At 38.0% G+C, this 15955-nt stretch overlaps 1 protein-coding gene across 1 annotated transcript; it reads right to left on the minus strand.

The window, feature by feature from the left end:
• Positions 1-848: 848 nt before the first annotated feature.
• Positions 849-15951, minus strand: LOC121309298 (kinesin heavy chain-like; the record flags this gene model as incomplete). Its single annotated transcript, XM_041242173.1, has 11 exons — positions 849-867; positions 1308-1456; positions 2199-2303; positions 2598-2722; positions 3150-3237; positions 3528-3583; positions 3748-3796; positions 4628-4732; positions 6351-6424; positions 6551-6638; positions 15931-15951. Coding segments are annotated over 11 exons (879 nt in total), but the record flags the coding sequence as incomplete, so codon positions are not given.
• Between the last annotated feature and the right edge of the window lie 4 nt (positions 15952-15955).

Genomic DNA, 15955 nt, shown 5'->3' on the forward strand with positions numbered 1-15955 from the left:
TATAAAATGTTATAGTGCCATAAATAATATTTTCATAAATATTTTTTTTCTTATGCCAAAAAACAGGTTTTGTGCTGGTAGAGGGATGAAAAAATAAATAAAAGTAATGACACTAAAAGGCTAGACAGCACTGGTCACTACACCACAGAAAAGCTGTTGCTACCCTACAGGGGTTACAGCACAGAGCACACAACATGACACAAGGATGTATGGATCGGTCATGAAGACAGTAGGCTTAACACTGTACCAAATACAAATATAATAATATATATTTTTAAAACTCATATTGGAGAGAATAGTTTTCTGAGAATGCTATTTTTACATTATGCTAATTGAGTTCTGTTCTGCATCTCACTGGTGAAACACTAACTACCCAACCAAACGATTCATAATTAAGAGACCATGGCATAGGTGATTCTGCCCTTGGGTTAAGGTGTCCATAATACTACAATACAGCACAATTCATTGCGGTAATACTATGGACTAATTTAAAAAAAAAAACAACTTGTGACGCTTTATGACACACCACAACAGCAAAGAGCCAGGGATTCTAGTTAATTCATTTATACAGTAACAGTGCAAGAAAGCTGACAGAGGCTATGAACACAACAACGCCACTGTGACTTCTGACAGCAGCAGATTTAGTGCAAGCTAGAAACAAAACCATACATGGGAAAGTCCACTGCCTGATTCAGCAGAGTAAGATTTATGAAATCTGGTCTCGACAACGCACTACTGGATTGCTACACAGGACTATATTTTTAAACCAATGGTAAGCAGTGCTATAAGCAGTAACTTCTACTTTCAGATGTATGACACAGCAAGTTTCCAAAATGGCATCATTCTCCTCAGGGAAGGGTGGAGTGGCTATAAAAACAAGAGCTGGGGGACACAACACTAGATTTATCCAGCTCAGATGTAGTTTTCCATCCACGGATTGCAATCACCTACCAGTAACAAGTATAGACACGACAACAATCAACTGCAGAGCTCCAATTTATATGAACATACTGATACAGAGGGAACACAAAGCCACTTTTTCAAGAACAGTGGCTTAAAACCTGGTTCAAGGAGACCGGGAGACCTAGTCTGAGGGTGTGTCTCCCCTGGTGTGCCATGCAGTGGCCTGAAACCTAGTCTCCTGAAGCCAAATGCCAAGTTACAAAGTGGCTTTGTGTTCCCTCAGCTTAACAGGCAAGTCCAGTCATACCAGAAGAAAATCACTAAGGGTTACAAATCTAGTTTTGAAGTATTTCCTCAAGACATAATAAATGTGGCTGAACACAGAGAGATGGTCCGCTCCCCACCTCTGTCCGAACATCAGGGTGGACTTGGTTTCAGCTTCATTGTAGACAGAAGGGGAGCAGCAGATGACGATGGTGGTTCTGCAGTTGCCCCCCAGAGAGTCTTGGAGAATACGGGTCATCTTGCTGTCTCTGTATGGTACATGGGTTTTCTAGGAAATATATTAGCACAGTGAATACAAACAACAATAACAATGTGACCCATCCTCAACCCCTATGTATATGTTTTAGCTCTTGACAACAATTTTTATCACCCCCCACCCCCCTGGCTGGAAACGGTTTCCCTGTCACTTTCTATTTGAATGATCTTAGAAGGGTAATAACTGAGCTAAATATATCTTGTAAGTCAAGCTTCCTCTATTGAACAGTGGTGCAGATAACGCAGAGGTTAGATATGAGAAGAATGGCATCAGTGCTCAAGTGGCTTAGTGAAAACACTGAAAAAGACTTACAGTCCAAATGGTCGTCATTGAATTGTATACATTTCTATCGCTTTTGTAACCCTATACTACTGAGATTTAGGATTTTTCATTTGGGCAAGTCCCACGTCTCACTGTATCTGATATCTGGGGCACAAAATGAAGAAGCTTATTAAATAGATTCCTCTCTGCACTGTTACCTTGGCAACCAGTGGACTCGCCCATCAAATACTTTATTCAGACAGCAGTATGCTAAAGGGCCATTCCATGAAAATGTAAAAAATGTAAAACTGGACAAGTAATCAATATTAAACTACTGGCAAGATCCTTAGTACACCTTTGCTATCACACACAAACACACACCACCCCTCAAGAAGCAAGCAAAAGGTGCAAACATTACCACACTAGGATTCAAAACGCATGATGCAACGGAAAGTACTTTTAAGGTGGATCACTGAATAGTCCGATAACTTACAGTCCCTTCTGCCAGTGCAGAGATGACATTGCCCAGAGCAGACAGAGACTTGTTGATATTTTTAGCTTCATCTAGAACAGCTCCTTCTGCTCCAGTCTTGCTAACCTGAAGAACACAGAAAACAGAGAGTGCAGAGGATTAGTCAGAAAGAACTTACTTCTGTAAGAACATACATCTCCTCCACACCCACATCACACTGAGCCAATGGGCCTTTTATGTGCATTGCCATGTGTTTAATGTATTAAAACAATAAAGCTCACTCCCATAAAAATGAACACTGTGAATACAGACCCTTACCATTGCTTACATGGACCCTTCAGCATTATGTTATAGCTTTTGAAACTTTTAATACAGAGGCAATGGCTACAATAGACACAGCGGGTGAAGATAAAGGCTTACCTTCTCGCTACCAGCCAAGTCTACCAGATAAAGCTTCCCGCACAGCTTCTTCTCTGTCTCCACGTTCTCTTGTTTAATATTAATCAAGAAGATGCTGTGGCTCCTAGAGCTGTGTTCATTCATATCTGTGTGGGGAGAGTAGGTTGAGTATGAAATTGGGTCCAACAGCATTCTGTTGTAAAGCCCAAACAAAGAAATGCAACACAATCATGTAAATCACTTTAACTTGGTGTGTACCATCATTACCCTTTCCACATCGCCCTCTTACAGTATGTGAGGTAGACACAGTCTAGCCGCACTAATTGTTGCACCACAAGCTTGCAGTGACTTTCAAACTGAAGTCAGTTTAGAAACTCAAGCATTGTTTCACTTGTAGTCATTTAAATCACACATTATATACACAGCAACTAATAACTTTAAGTCACAGCATGTTGTGGCACAATGGGCAAAACAACACTCTATTTGCAGCTATCTAAACAAATAATTGTAAAGGGATGGTGCTAACTCTTTTCTCCACTCAACATCAGAGAGATGTACGCGAGGGATACATACTTGTAACAGCAACGTGCCGATTGGCTTTTCCTTCATCAATAACATCCATCACCTCCTCGGGACTGGAGACAAACCTCTCTGTGCAGCCCTACCAAAGAATCATCAGAGAATAGGTTTTGCAAACTGAAGATATATATGCAGTGCACAGCATTTAAAATAACAACAACAACAAAATACTGGTATAGCATGTTATATTTGTGTCATGTAAACAAAGTTACATTGTGCAACAGATTTGTTTTCTGTTTGTTATTTTATTTGGAATTAAATTAATTAGTTTTTTTTTTTTTTCTAGTAATAATATTTGTTATATTTCTTTAGAAATAAACAAGGGGACAATGCAGGGATGTTCGGTAACAGGATCACCCTTTGTCATCTCACCTTCACATATGGAACTCTGTTTTTGTCTTCATGTACAGCTAGGTTGGTCTTGGAAACTACAAAAACACACAGATATAAGTAATGGTACCAGTGAAAGATCACAATATCCCCCCTAAACCACTGTGAATGAATGGGAAGCTCTTCAATAGGCAGACATTATCAAATAAACTGTTTATAAGCAAAATATAAAATAACTGTGCTAGGGGTCTGAACTACTTACCATCTAGCAGGTCTCTAATTTTGTCCATGTAGATCTCAAAATAAGAAACCTAGTGGGGGAGAGAAATGGGAAGTTAATCATTCAGTTTCTATTTTTTAAAACAGGCCTATCAAAGTCACCTACAGTAACACCCTAAAATCAAACCCACTAAGCAATTGCATTTTTGTGAGCATCAAGCATGTTTTTAATAAGGATTATAACAGGTAAGTAAGGCATTGATACAGATCTGAAAAATCATCCACTAAAGATAAAAATAAGCAGCAGTTATCATACAACGGAATGATCTGAAAATCTGCCCCTAGATAGTGGTCTGGTCTAGACTTTCTGCAACGCAGGCAAATCAGCAGTTGCATGGTCCCATCGTGTAAAGAGTTAGATTAAAACTAAGATTTAAAAAAAGAGAGGTACAATTAGGTGCATCGATGTCCCTCTGTTTCTGAAGAGGAGCATATGGTACATTATTAAAGTATATATAACCTATTGTCAAAAATACATGATTTCATACTCTAATGCTAGATTTAATAGAAATTCCTTGACAAACATTTTGACTAAATATTTTTCAGATCCTATTGTTGAGTATTTTATAGTTATAGAATTACAGTATCCAGCAAATTCTACTAACTAATGCTAGAATTATGTTGGATATTCCAAGTTCTAACCGATGTGTGTAACGCTACTATTTAGAGAATTTGAACTTTTCCTAAACTCTGCTGCTAGCGGCACTTAGCAAAGGATGATTCTAAGTGACAGTTTATTTTCAGTCTTTAGTGGGCAGCTGTGTCAGAGCCGTTTAGCCCTGCTGTTTGTTGATAACTGCCTCAGCCCTCACACACCCCTTGCTGGACCAGACACTTTATATAAGCCATCAGTCTGCATTTACCTTGATGTGGAACTCTAGGTTCTCATCCATGGAGTAAATGTGATCAAAGATGTCGTGTGAGATTCTAGGAATGATTCCCATCAGCTGAGGGTTATGCAGCTTCCCCTGGAAAAAAAGGGGTTTATATTAAATTATTAAAGGAAAACAACCGTCTGCAAAAAGAGGAGTCTGTGGGCGTAACAGACCACTGCACTACCCTTAATTTAGAATGTGTATTACCAATGCAAACCAAGATTCAGTGGCATGTTAAGTGTCTTCCATATATGTTTATGTTTGATAAACTACACCTCAAATATACAATGGCGAAATACTGCATAAACTGAATGGAGTATCTTGGTCTATACGCTGTGTGAAATGTCAGAAGCTTTAAGCAGAGCCCTTCCTATATCCACTAAAAATGGAGAAGGTGGCACTGTGACCCAATGCAATGAAGCTTTCCAACCTGTTAACACATGACTCATTCTAGCCCATTTTAAAATGTAAAACCCATTCAGCTGGGGCCATCTTTATATTTGAATGGGTATAAATGAGTGGCACTGAAAAAAGGGCATTGTGGAGACTTAAAAATCGGGTTTGAAAAATGATTTCAAGCAGGATTTAATTTTCAGCAAACCTTCATGGTGATTAAATCGAGATCCCATGCAGTTTCGCCTAAAGGGATAATTACATCTTGAAATGCATGTTGGGAACACCAGCTATTAGCACAACAACCCCCAATCCTTTGCCTTGTGTCAATCTGGTCATTTGCAATTACAGTAAACACAGCCAACACACACAAAAAATAATACGTCAGGCAACATTCTTACGGTTTCACAAAGCATGCTGGAGTTTCAGGCGTTTTAAGAGCCGAGATCCTGCAACATTATACCTCCAGCAGAAACAAATGCATCTCTAATTCCTGGACTCTCTGGTGCTATTCTCAGCTTCTTGAAGGTTCCAGCTTTCTTATACTTCGCTAATCACTGCTAAATATAAGGAAAACCTGATCTTTTTTTCGTTTTTGAGGGATGCTAAGCTATGTGAAGCTTGAAAATGTCAAAGTGCAATCCTTGCTTTATCATAATGCCCACTCTCAATACTAGGCCTCATCATAATCTCATTTTTACCATTTTAATGCTCTGACATACCATGTGTGAAAACTTCTAATTTACTGCATAATGCAAGAGAGAAAAACAAAATCTCCTTTCTGAGCCACAGAAATGAAATTGAAAAATGGTTAAAAAGCCAGTACAGTGCAGTACAGTACTGTGCAGATTCGGTCATGGCACGGTCATACGTCAGTAGAAGGGAGTGCAGTGTTACAGGGCAGTACAGTGTATTACAGTACAGTGCAGTACACACCAGAAAATTGCAAATTCCATGCAAGGGTGTGCTGGTAGCAACAAAGCCTATCTAAAGAAGAAATTTACAGAATTTCACACAGCAGATGCTATCAATTCTGCTCATCAGCGATTGCAACAAAAGAAGCAAGGTTCCTATCACATACTGTATTGAAAAGTTTCAGGATTATTTCCCGAACTACATGATATGATATTATGTAGAGCCCTTACTATTTATGGTTACTCTGTCCCAATCACCCCAGTATTTTACAGAGGACTGTCACTGTTAGATCAGCTGTATATATTCCACATACTATAAACAAACGCCTTCATTTTATTTCCATTTTGTTTGTTTTTGTTGTTACCTAAAAAAAAAAAAAAGGCGGCTGCCAGCCTGCACCTACCTCCATGGTGTGTGTTTTTCCTGAGGAGGTCTGACCGTAAGCAAAAATGGTTCCATTGTAACCTCCAAGAACATCTGTGGGAAAAGAGGATGACTAGTAAAGAGAGAGTACTACTACTAAGGACAATGTGTCTTCTCCAGAAGTTAACAGGAATGTGGGACTAAATGTTCAATCAGCATTTATTTATAATGCAGACCTACCTTTAACAATCTGCTTTGCACAGGCATTGTAAACATTTTCCTGTGAAATGTTAGGTGGGAGCACTTTGTCAAAGATATAGGGCTTGCCCTGTCAAATGAGAAGGGATAAATCATTATTAAATCACACACCCATTTCTAACCCAGTTTACTTTAAGACAGAGAAATTATCAGCTTAAACATGATTAATGCATGTTCACTTTCAGCATATCTACTGTACTTAATGAAGTATGACTTCAAACACAACGCACTGACAGTTTCTATAAGTAAATCTCCTTTTTCTGGTGTCAACAGGGAAATGGGTTGAAAAAAAACAACCTATTAACCTATAGTCCATTGAATTTATTGTAGCTTTTGAGCTGAAAAACACGACATACTCAAACAATTCTAACAAAGAATGAAACTAAGCCATAAAGTACTGACAGATTACATGCATGTGGGGGGTCTGTTGTTGTTTTAAATGGAACATCTCTATGTTGGAAAGGAGACATACATTACAGCTGCACACCCCTATTGGTCATTTTTCAAACCACCAGCTGTCTGCTTCTAAAAAATTTAGCAAGTATGGTAGGTAATAATCGAAGCAAACCCTATTGAGAATGACACGGAGCTCCCATAAGCGTTCCTTATCATTTAAACAACATGTCAAGCAGCCAGGAGGTGAACAATGTCTCTGGTGAGATGAGTCATCAGTCACCTGCTACAGCTTCTAATAAAGCTGACACTGCAGCCTCGCTTCATCACAGCACAGAGACACTGTACAGGGGCAAGAGGTCTGATATCTGATTAGCGCGCATATCAGCTGAAGGAAAACAAAAAGCAAAATCAATACACTTGGCTGGGATTCCAAAGTTTGGGATATGAAGTGAGTTTTAGTAACTTGCTACAATCTATGCCCACAAACCCATCGCTATATTTGCTAGACAAAGGGTGTTCAAAAACAAAAAGGGAATCGGTGTGTTAATAAATAAATAAATAAATAAATAAATAAAATAGCATTCATTAACTACTAACTAATGCTTATGATTATGGTTAGATGATAATAGCATTAATAATAAGATTATAACACAATACTTTAATAAATTATTCCAGATACACAAAGTTAATCTCATAAAATTTTAAATTTGGATTCAACTCCCGTTTAAATCCTGTCTCTGAACAGCATTTGCAAGGGGCTTAACACAAATGACTTAATAATAATAATACACATTTTAATAACAAAAAAATTTAACCTTCAAATACTTCCGTACCTTTTCATGATGGGTGTTTTTCAAACATTGAATTTGATCAGAAATCAATATTCATTATGCACCGCCAGAATCACCTCATGTGACACAAAGATAAAAGCTATTTTAATGACATCCGTGGAGGGTCCATCACTTTATGCTCAGAATACTAATGTATTCATTTTATCAGGCTTGGGTGACCCAAAGAACCCCCTCACAGTTTATAAACTCGTAATTAGTATGCACCTGGTGTTTGCTAACCAGTAAGAATGCCCAAGGCTATGGTAAGCAGAGAGATCCACTCCACCCCAGTGTGCAATTACTTTAGCATAATGAAATGCTTGTCATTTCTGTATGAAGAAGCCTGCAACCAGACTTAACATGTGAGCTAGGAGAACAGAAACACGTTGAAGTTAAAAAAGCAGATACATTATTTATATACAGAGGTTTATGTAGCCTTCCAGACCTTGCTAATGCTGAAGAAACCACCCAGAACTAACTCAAGTAGACAAATATCTGTCGTGTGCCTTCTTCAGTTACTAAATAAACCTGTTTTGAACTGAGGAAAACATGTAGTTAAGACATCTTTAATACGGCTGCTCAAGTTTACAAAAAATTGTGTTGAGACAAATAGTTTACTGCATAAAGGAGTTTCCAATAATATAGAATTTTGTGAATTACTGATACATTTTGTTCAAACAGGTATGAGGTTTTCTTATGGAAAATTATTAGTATATTAAACATCAAGCCTTGGTGGGAATACATTATTAGTATAGCAATACTACCAAGGGGTACTTTTTTTCCCTGTTAAGTACAATATAACAGTACTACAATTTGACTCCATCTGCAAAGATCTGTGAGGTCATGAACCAGGAAATACTACCACAAACCAAAACTTAAATGTAATCAAGGGGCTCACAGGGGAAGAGGCCTCTGCCTGTACACTCTTCAAAATTAGAACTTCAGTAACAACATGTTTAGCCAGAAGGGTGGGGAAAAAACACAAAGAAAGTTAAAGCCGCAACACAAAGTGACAGAGCAGTACAGCACATTTGCTCGCTCAGACAGTACTCTTGTGTTTTTATTTCACTAAAGAATGGGCCAGAATTCAGGGTTAAGCAACTGAAGGTAAAAGGTAACATAAACCCCCTGGAGTATTGCCACTAGAGTTGCCTCTCTTCCATTCTGCAGACTTCAAAGAATACGATAATGTTGATCGCTTCTTTAAGACTTTGCTCTTCAGGCCAAACTGCTGAGCAGAGTGAACTCTACCTGCTCCAAGTCAACAGAAATCACCAAAGGGTGATTTACTGTTTTTCCACCTGAATCCAGACACACACAAACCCCGAGCATGTGATCAAACTTTTAAGAGACGTCTGCAGAGGGGTCTTTTTAAAAAGCCTTGCTTTATTTTGTGAATGCCCAACGTTGATTGCTTTTGGATTTAGGTAGCTTTTGTTTGGACTGCTTTGGCTGGTTAGCAAATTAATAAAGACATTGCATTTGCTGGTCATATTTAGTAATTATTTGAAATGATAATAAAAAGGTGAAGTTTTCTTGGAGAGTTTTACACAATATTGAATAAATGCTTTTTTTAATACTACAAAATCACTGATGTTCTGCTTGTCCCCAATCTCCACACAATAATAAGAAGTAGGCTGTATTTTTATGCTAATTTTGATGGTGGAGGTCAAGACACAGTTAACAGAGAAGGCTGTATACATAAGGCCTAGTTGCCACAGAAACCAAGCCTCACAGGGAGTAAATAAGGCATGACACATGCTTAGAAAATGCATCCACCCCATGTATCTCTAAGCAATTAAAGGCACAAAGTGACATTACTGAAACAGAATCCGAAGGCATATATGTCTCAAGCTGTTCATGCAACCTTGCATTACCCACTACATGCTAAATATACCTCATCTTCCTTCTTTTGTTGTAAGTTCAACTGCAGTCTTTAAATTCTTGAAATTGTTTTTTGAGATGTTGTAAATAGTATTGTGTGTATTTATGTAAATAATAATTGTGTGTTTATTTATGTCAATAATTACTAGAGAACTGGAAGCTCTGTCTGTGACATCCTACCTGATGTGTTTGGTTGTAAGGAAAAGCTGCTGGTGTGGCCAGCTGCCGATCCCTAACCAGCAGGGGGGTGTCAATGTATTAAAGGGTCCCGCAGATACACCTCAGGGCTGCTGCAAGGGCATCAAACCATCGGACAGTCTGCACTTCTCAGCGAGGACGTAAAAGCCTAAATCAACCACAGTGTGTTTTACCGGGGACGGGTTTATTCCAGAAAAAGAAAGCCAACGCCTCCAGCAACCATGTGTACATCTGAGGTTGGGGTGCTGGTGGACGTGATAAGAAGGGAGATTAGCAACGAGGTATAGAAGTGGGACCTACCACCAGTTGCATTAATGGCGCCTTTTGTTTAATTGTGTTTTGTGAAAACTGTTTTATTTTCTATGATGTACAATCTGTTCTATGTCCTTTGTGAGTTACCATGGCTACGGGGCGTGGCAACTGCACCTCGGTCTTGGTCTCCCGTAATATGGGTTATGTTATATTAGGTTTCTTGAGAAAGGCGAGCAGTGTAGCCCACAGTGACACCCCAAAACCTGCAAAATCAACACACAGAGTGGAATAGTCAGCTGTCAGTAAATAACTGGATGTATTTGTAGTTCTAGCCTCCAGCCTGTTAAAAGAGGCGAACATGTGAGTGCATCACAGCATGTCCCAACATTCTGATGTTACTACTGTTCAATTTATCACTTCTTAATGTTGATTAAACTCTACTGTTCCCAGGACACCACAGAGAAACAAGCAGTTATAGGGAAGAAGAAAAAGGGCAGAAAAGCAGTTTCTGACTACATGTGAGAAATACTGTTTCTGATTCCAACAGCATTTTGTTACCGATGACAGTTGCTGAATCAGTTAAACTGATACAAATTAACTATCCAACTAAAAACATACAGTTTAACAGCTACTGTACTGTACATAAAGTAGTTTTGAATAATGAAGATGTATGCAAACCAACTACATTGAGCTCTGAGCACCAAAACAGTCAGTGTTGTTACATTGGATAGTGCTTCAAACCATTTAAAGCACTAGCATTTCTAGTAAGGTCCATTGGTCCAGAGATTGGTCTTCTAAGTTTAATGGATACTATTGGACATTTAAACAATATTTCACCATGTTGACAGCTCACAGCAACACCAGTTCACTGCAGGGTGTTATTACACCATGCCTGCAGAAATCCGCTTAGCAATCTACTCTCTCCGTCCGTAACAAACAACTTCCCTTTTCAGAGAATTAAAAAACTCAATGGAATTAATCTATTATATAAAAAAACACATTTAAAAAGTTCAATCAAATTTCAGGTTATACCATGCAATTGTATTGAATGACCGAAAGGCTACATCTCCTTGGAGATGCCAATGTCAGATTGTGATGAAAGCATCATTCCCAGCAATGAAACAGAAAATATTCTCAAACTGCAACAAAACCTGAAGGATAAGAAATACCTGTTCTATTTCCTAAAACAACTCAAATAAACAGAATTGTATACCACCTGGCTTCTCAGAACAACTGTGAAATTGAATTACCTTGCATACAAATTCTACCCAGTTCCTTAAAAGCTAAAGTAATTTCCAGATCAGGATGGTTTGTCCGTGCCGTGTATCCAAGACATCAAGGCCTGGATGTCTCCAATTTTCTTCAGCTAAACACTAACAAATCTGAACTTCATGTAGGATCGAAAACAGGATCTGAATATAGCTGCCTTGAACCTCGGAAACTGTCAGCTGCTGCCTTCCTCCACTGTATGAAGCCTTGGTGTACTTCTGGATAGTAACTTCTCCTTTGATGCCCAAATCTCCTCTGTAGTCAAATCCTGCTTCTAGCACCTCCAAAACATCTCAAAGGTCCTTCCTTACCTTTCCCTCCCAGATGCAGAGATACTGTCATGCATACTCTGCAACTCCCTCTATGGTGGTCTTCTGTCACACACCATAAACCAATTGCAGACGGTTCAAAATGCCGCTGCTAGAATCTTTACCAGATGTAAAAAAAACATGATCACATCACCCCCTGTCTTGCCCAGCTGCACTGGCTGCCTGTAAAGTTCTGGATTACTTTCAAAATTCTCCTGCTTGATACAAGGCCCTTCATCACACAGGTCCAGAGTATATCTCTAATCTGCTAACCCGCTATGTCCCTACCCGCAATTTGAGGTCCTCTGAATCAGACCTGCTTGTTATACTCAGGCAAAAGTGCGCCACACTTGGAGAGCGCTCTTTAGCTTCATGGCCCAGACTCTGGAACTCTCTCCAAAGCTTTAGTGCATGCAGCTCCCACAATCGCTCGCTTCAAATCAACTCTCAAGACCCACTTGTTCTCTCTTGCTTTTAATGCTGTCTAAGCCTGGTATCTGTTATTAGCTGTTGTCTAAATTGCTGTTTCAGGTTTTTCATGCCATCTTATTCGTATGATTCTGCTTGACACACGCATCCACAATGTTTAGAATTCATACCCTAGCCTTTTATTTAATGTATTAATACTATATTTAATGTATTATACTTTGTTCCACACTATCTTGTAAAGCGCTTTGTGATGGTGATCCACTATGAAAGACACTATATAAAATAAATATTGATTGATTGACTGATCGATTGTTTAATTACATTTGTAGGACAAAAGATTAAGGTAGGCATGACTACTGACTGGCTGACCTGATGCATTCAATCATCTCAATGTACACCAGCTGTTCTTTTAATTTGGTTTTGGTTTAATTGTGTCTCTTGTGTGACTGCTTTCATTTCCATTTCTGCAAACCCAGTATCAATTCCCAAGAGCCAGGGAGGGGAAAGTCAGACTATCTTTTTTTTTCTGTTCTTTGTTAAGGAATACAGTGAACAATGACAGGCAGTTATATATCCATGTGGAATGTTTGTACACAAATATGTTTAATAAACTACCAAAAACAATACAAGTGTAAATTACAAACCCCAGTTTTCGTCATTAAAGCCGATTTATGACATATTGAATCACTGAAAGGTTTATTAGCACGCTATTGCCATTTTATTCAAATGCTTGTTAGACTGTAAATAGTCATGAAACAAGTGATGATTCCATCGCAAACACTCATTAAAAGCAAAAAATGAGCAAACTTTAGAACCGTTTTATTTGTTATAAATCACACTTAATATTATAACTTATTTTAATCAATGAATCTAAAAAAAACCCAAAAAACTTTCACACATAAAATGTAATTAAATATTACATGTGGATTACATTTTCAAATCACAGTTCAACTTGTTAAAACCCGTCATTGAAATAAATCAAAAAGGGAAGAAATGAAACACAAGTCCCTAACATTGTGCAAATGAGAAACTGGAGTAAAGCTCCTCTCCCAGATTCATTGCACACACATTTGGTTTACAAAGGCTGCTGCTGCTGCTGCTATGTAGCTCACTGGCTCATCCTTTGTGGTCTGAGTATTTTGAGGCAGAGTCGGCTAAATGGTGCCACCACCAAGCTGGCGTACACTGCAACACTACTAAATTCCACACAGAAGACGGCACACTGTGTGCTAGTCATCTTCCTGGAATAGAAATCAGATGTCCTTTTAAAATGTGCCAGGAACGATTGTCCCTGGAAGGATAAAATTATTTTGAATGTGATAAAAAAAAAATACTGCAAATAACAGGATGACTTGCTGGATGGCTGGGGTTTAATGCCTTTTTAATTTGATTTCCTACAACTGGGTCTGGCTGCATCCTGGCAGGATTCTGGCAGTAAGGTATAACATTTGGGAGCCAATGTCTACACAGCCTTTGAAAAATAAAGCATATACATTTGTAAACAGGTATTCTCTTCCTCTATCTTCACTCCCTCACTCTCTACAGAATGTCCTTTCTACTCACTCTCCGTCTCCCCATCTCGCCAGCTGTACATTTCCAAGGACTCTTTATTAAATGCCAATTGTAATTTAAGCGGGGGGGGGGGGGGGGGGGGGGGGGGGGGGGGGGGGGGGGGGGTTCTTAGCTGATAACAGATACAACCTTGTGCCGCCACATATTAAATTAAGGATGTAGGCCAGCACCTCATTCAAGGTAATCATCAGCTGCTTCAGCACAACCTACTCTTTATTCTCTCAGAGATTTCAACAGATGACCTTGCCATACATAAAAATAATATGAAGCCCACATGTAACATCTATAACACAGATCCACTATTAAGGATAGAGGGGGTAAGGATTTTAACAGGCTTGATCTGCAACATTTCACTCGAGCAAAACAAATGGGAAGAAAAACTACTGAATATCTCAATGCAATATTACATGTTAGAAATGCAATCCATCAAGTCTTAGATAGGCAGACATATACATCTTCAGCAATATGCATGCAAAGATTATTCAGCATTGGGACAGCGGTTCATTAGACACCAATGCCAAAATGATGCATTTACAGATCTTAAGTGTATATCTCGTCCTGAGTCAGTTGCTATTGAAATGGAATATTATGGAAGTTTAGTCCAAAGGAGGAAAGATAAGTCACCTCTCCAGAATTTGGTCCACTTGAGCTACATTACAAACATGTTACAGCTAGCATTTGCATGATACTAAACAACCCCATAGGGATACAATTAAGTTGTACCTACAGTACCGTATCTGTGTGGTCCAGTGGTTAAAGAAAAAAACAGGTTTGTTCCCAGGTTCAAATCCCAGCTCAGCCACTGACTCACTGTGTGACCCTGAGCAAGTCACTTAACCTCCTTGTGCTCTGTCTTTCGGGTGAGACGTTGTTGTAACTGACTCTGCAACTGATGCCCTATTCTCGTATCTTGTAAAGCGCTTTTTGATGGTGGTCCACTATGAAAGGCGCTATATAAAGATTATTATTATTGTATATTATGCTTTAGTAGTGTGCAAGAACTAGAAACATCTGGGCCGCCTTTCGTTTTAAACGAAGTGTTAGGTGATCTTGAGTTTCCATTTTCAGATATCGTTTGGTATTGTGTCGATACCAGCATCAGTATCGCCCACCAATACAAGCACGCCCAGTGTTCTCTATGACATCACTCTGACAGGCGAGCTAAAAGATGCAGAACGAAACTATAACCTTTCTGTCTACCCTACTGCCCAGAGGCCTGCTATACCTAACAGTACTGTTGTAAAATAAAACAAAATCACAGCCAGATCTATCAGATTAGAAATACATAAAGTAAAAACTCAGTAATCAATGTCATAAGCTTAAAAGGGTGTTTCCTTCATAATATAGCGAACAAGTTGAAGCTCTTGATAACATTTACACGCTGTGCTTAACCACGAATATCTTTTGTCGTCAATTATATAGGGATATTATATATAATATGATATATAATATATATATAATATATATATAATATAAATGGTTATATATACGAAGCCCAAGTACAACTGCTTCGGGATTATTATTATTATTATTATTATTATTATTATTATTATTATTATTATATTATTATTATTATTATTATTATTAAATAATCCAAGAATCATTTTATACGGACATGCTGTACGTATTGATTATTAATAATAATTGTATGTATTTTGTTTTTAAAATCATGTGCATATTTTATAACACAGTTTTATTTAAAAAAATAAAAAAAAAATAATAATAATACTAATAATAATAATAATAATCTGTAATTGCCGTCTGGAAACACCCTGACGATCAGAACTGATCATGGACACCGACAGTCCATAAGGGCGGCACATTATTTAACAGTAGCCAACAATTCGCACAAAGGTGCAAAGAAGTAAAGCGAAAGTACTTAAAAATTAAACAGCGTATTGTTCGTGTGCTTAAAAAATGCATACGGTACCAATACATTAATTGTGCACCCGATGTGGAAAAAACAGAAATAACATACCTGTATTATTATTATTATTATTATCATTATTATTATTATTATTATTATTATTATTATTATTATTATTATTATTATTTTACCTGTTTATGTATTTTTTGTTTTTTGCAGATTTTGCCATCAAAACAAGTAATTTTGTAAAAACAACAACAAAAACACAAGCACGTTATTCTAAACGAAAACAGACAGTATTTTGATCGTTTGTCAAAATAAAAATAAAAAAAATAAACAAAAATAAAAAATACTTACCGCAATAACCACTGTGTCATCATCT

Source organism: Polyodon spathula, unplaced genomic scaffold (assembly GCF_017654505.1).
Source record: "Polyodon spathula isolate WHYD16114869_AA unplaced genomic scaffold, ASM1765450v1 scaffolds_1145, whole genome shotgun sequence".
Classification (NCBI taxonomy): Eukaryota; Metazoa; Chordata; class Actinopteri; order Acipenseriformes; family Polyodontidae; genus Polyodon; species Polyodon spathula.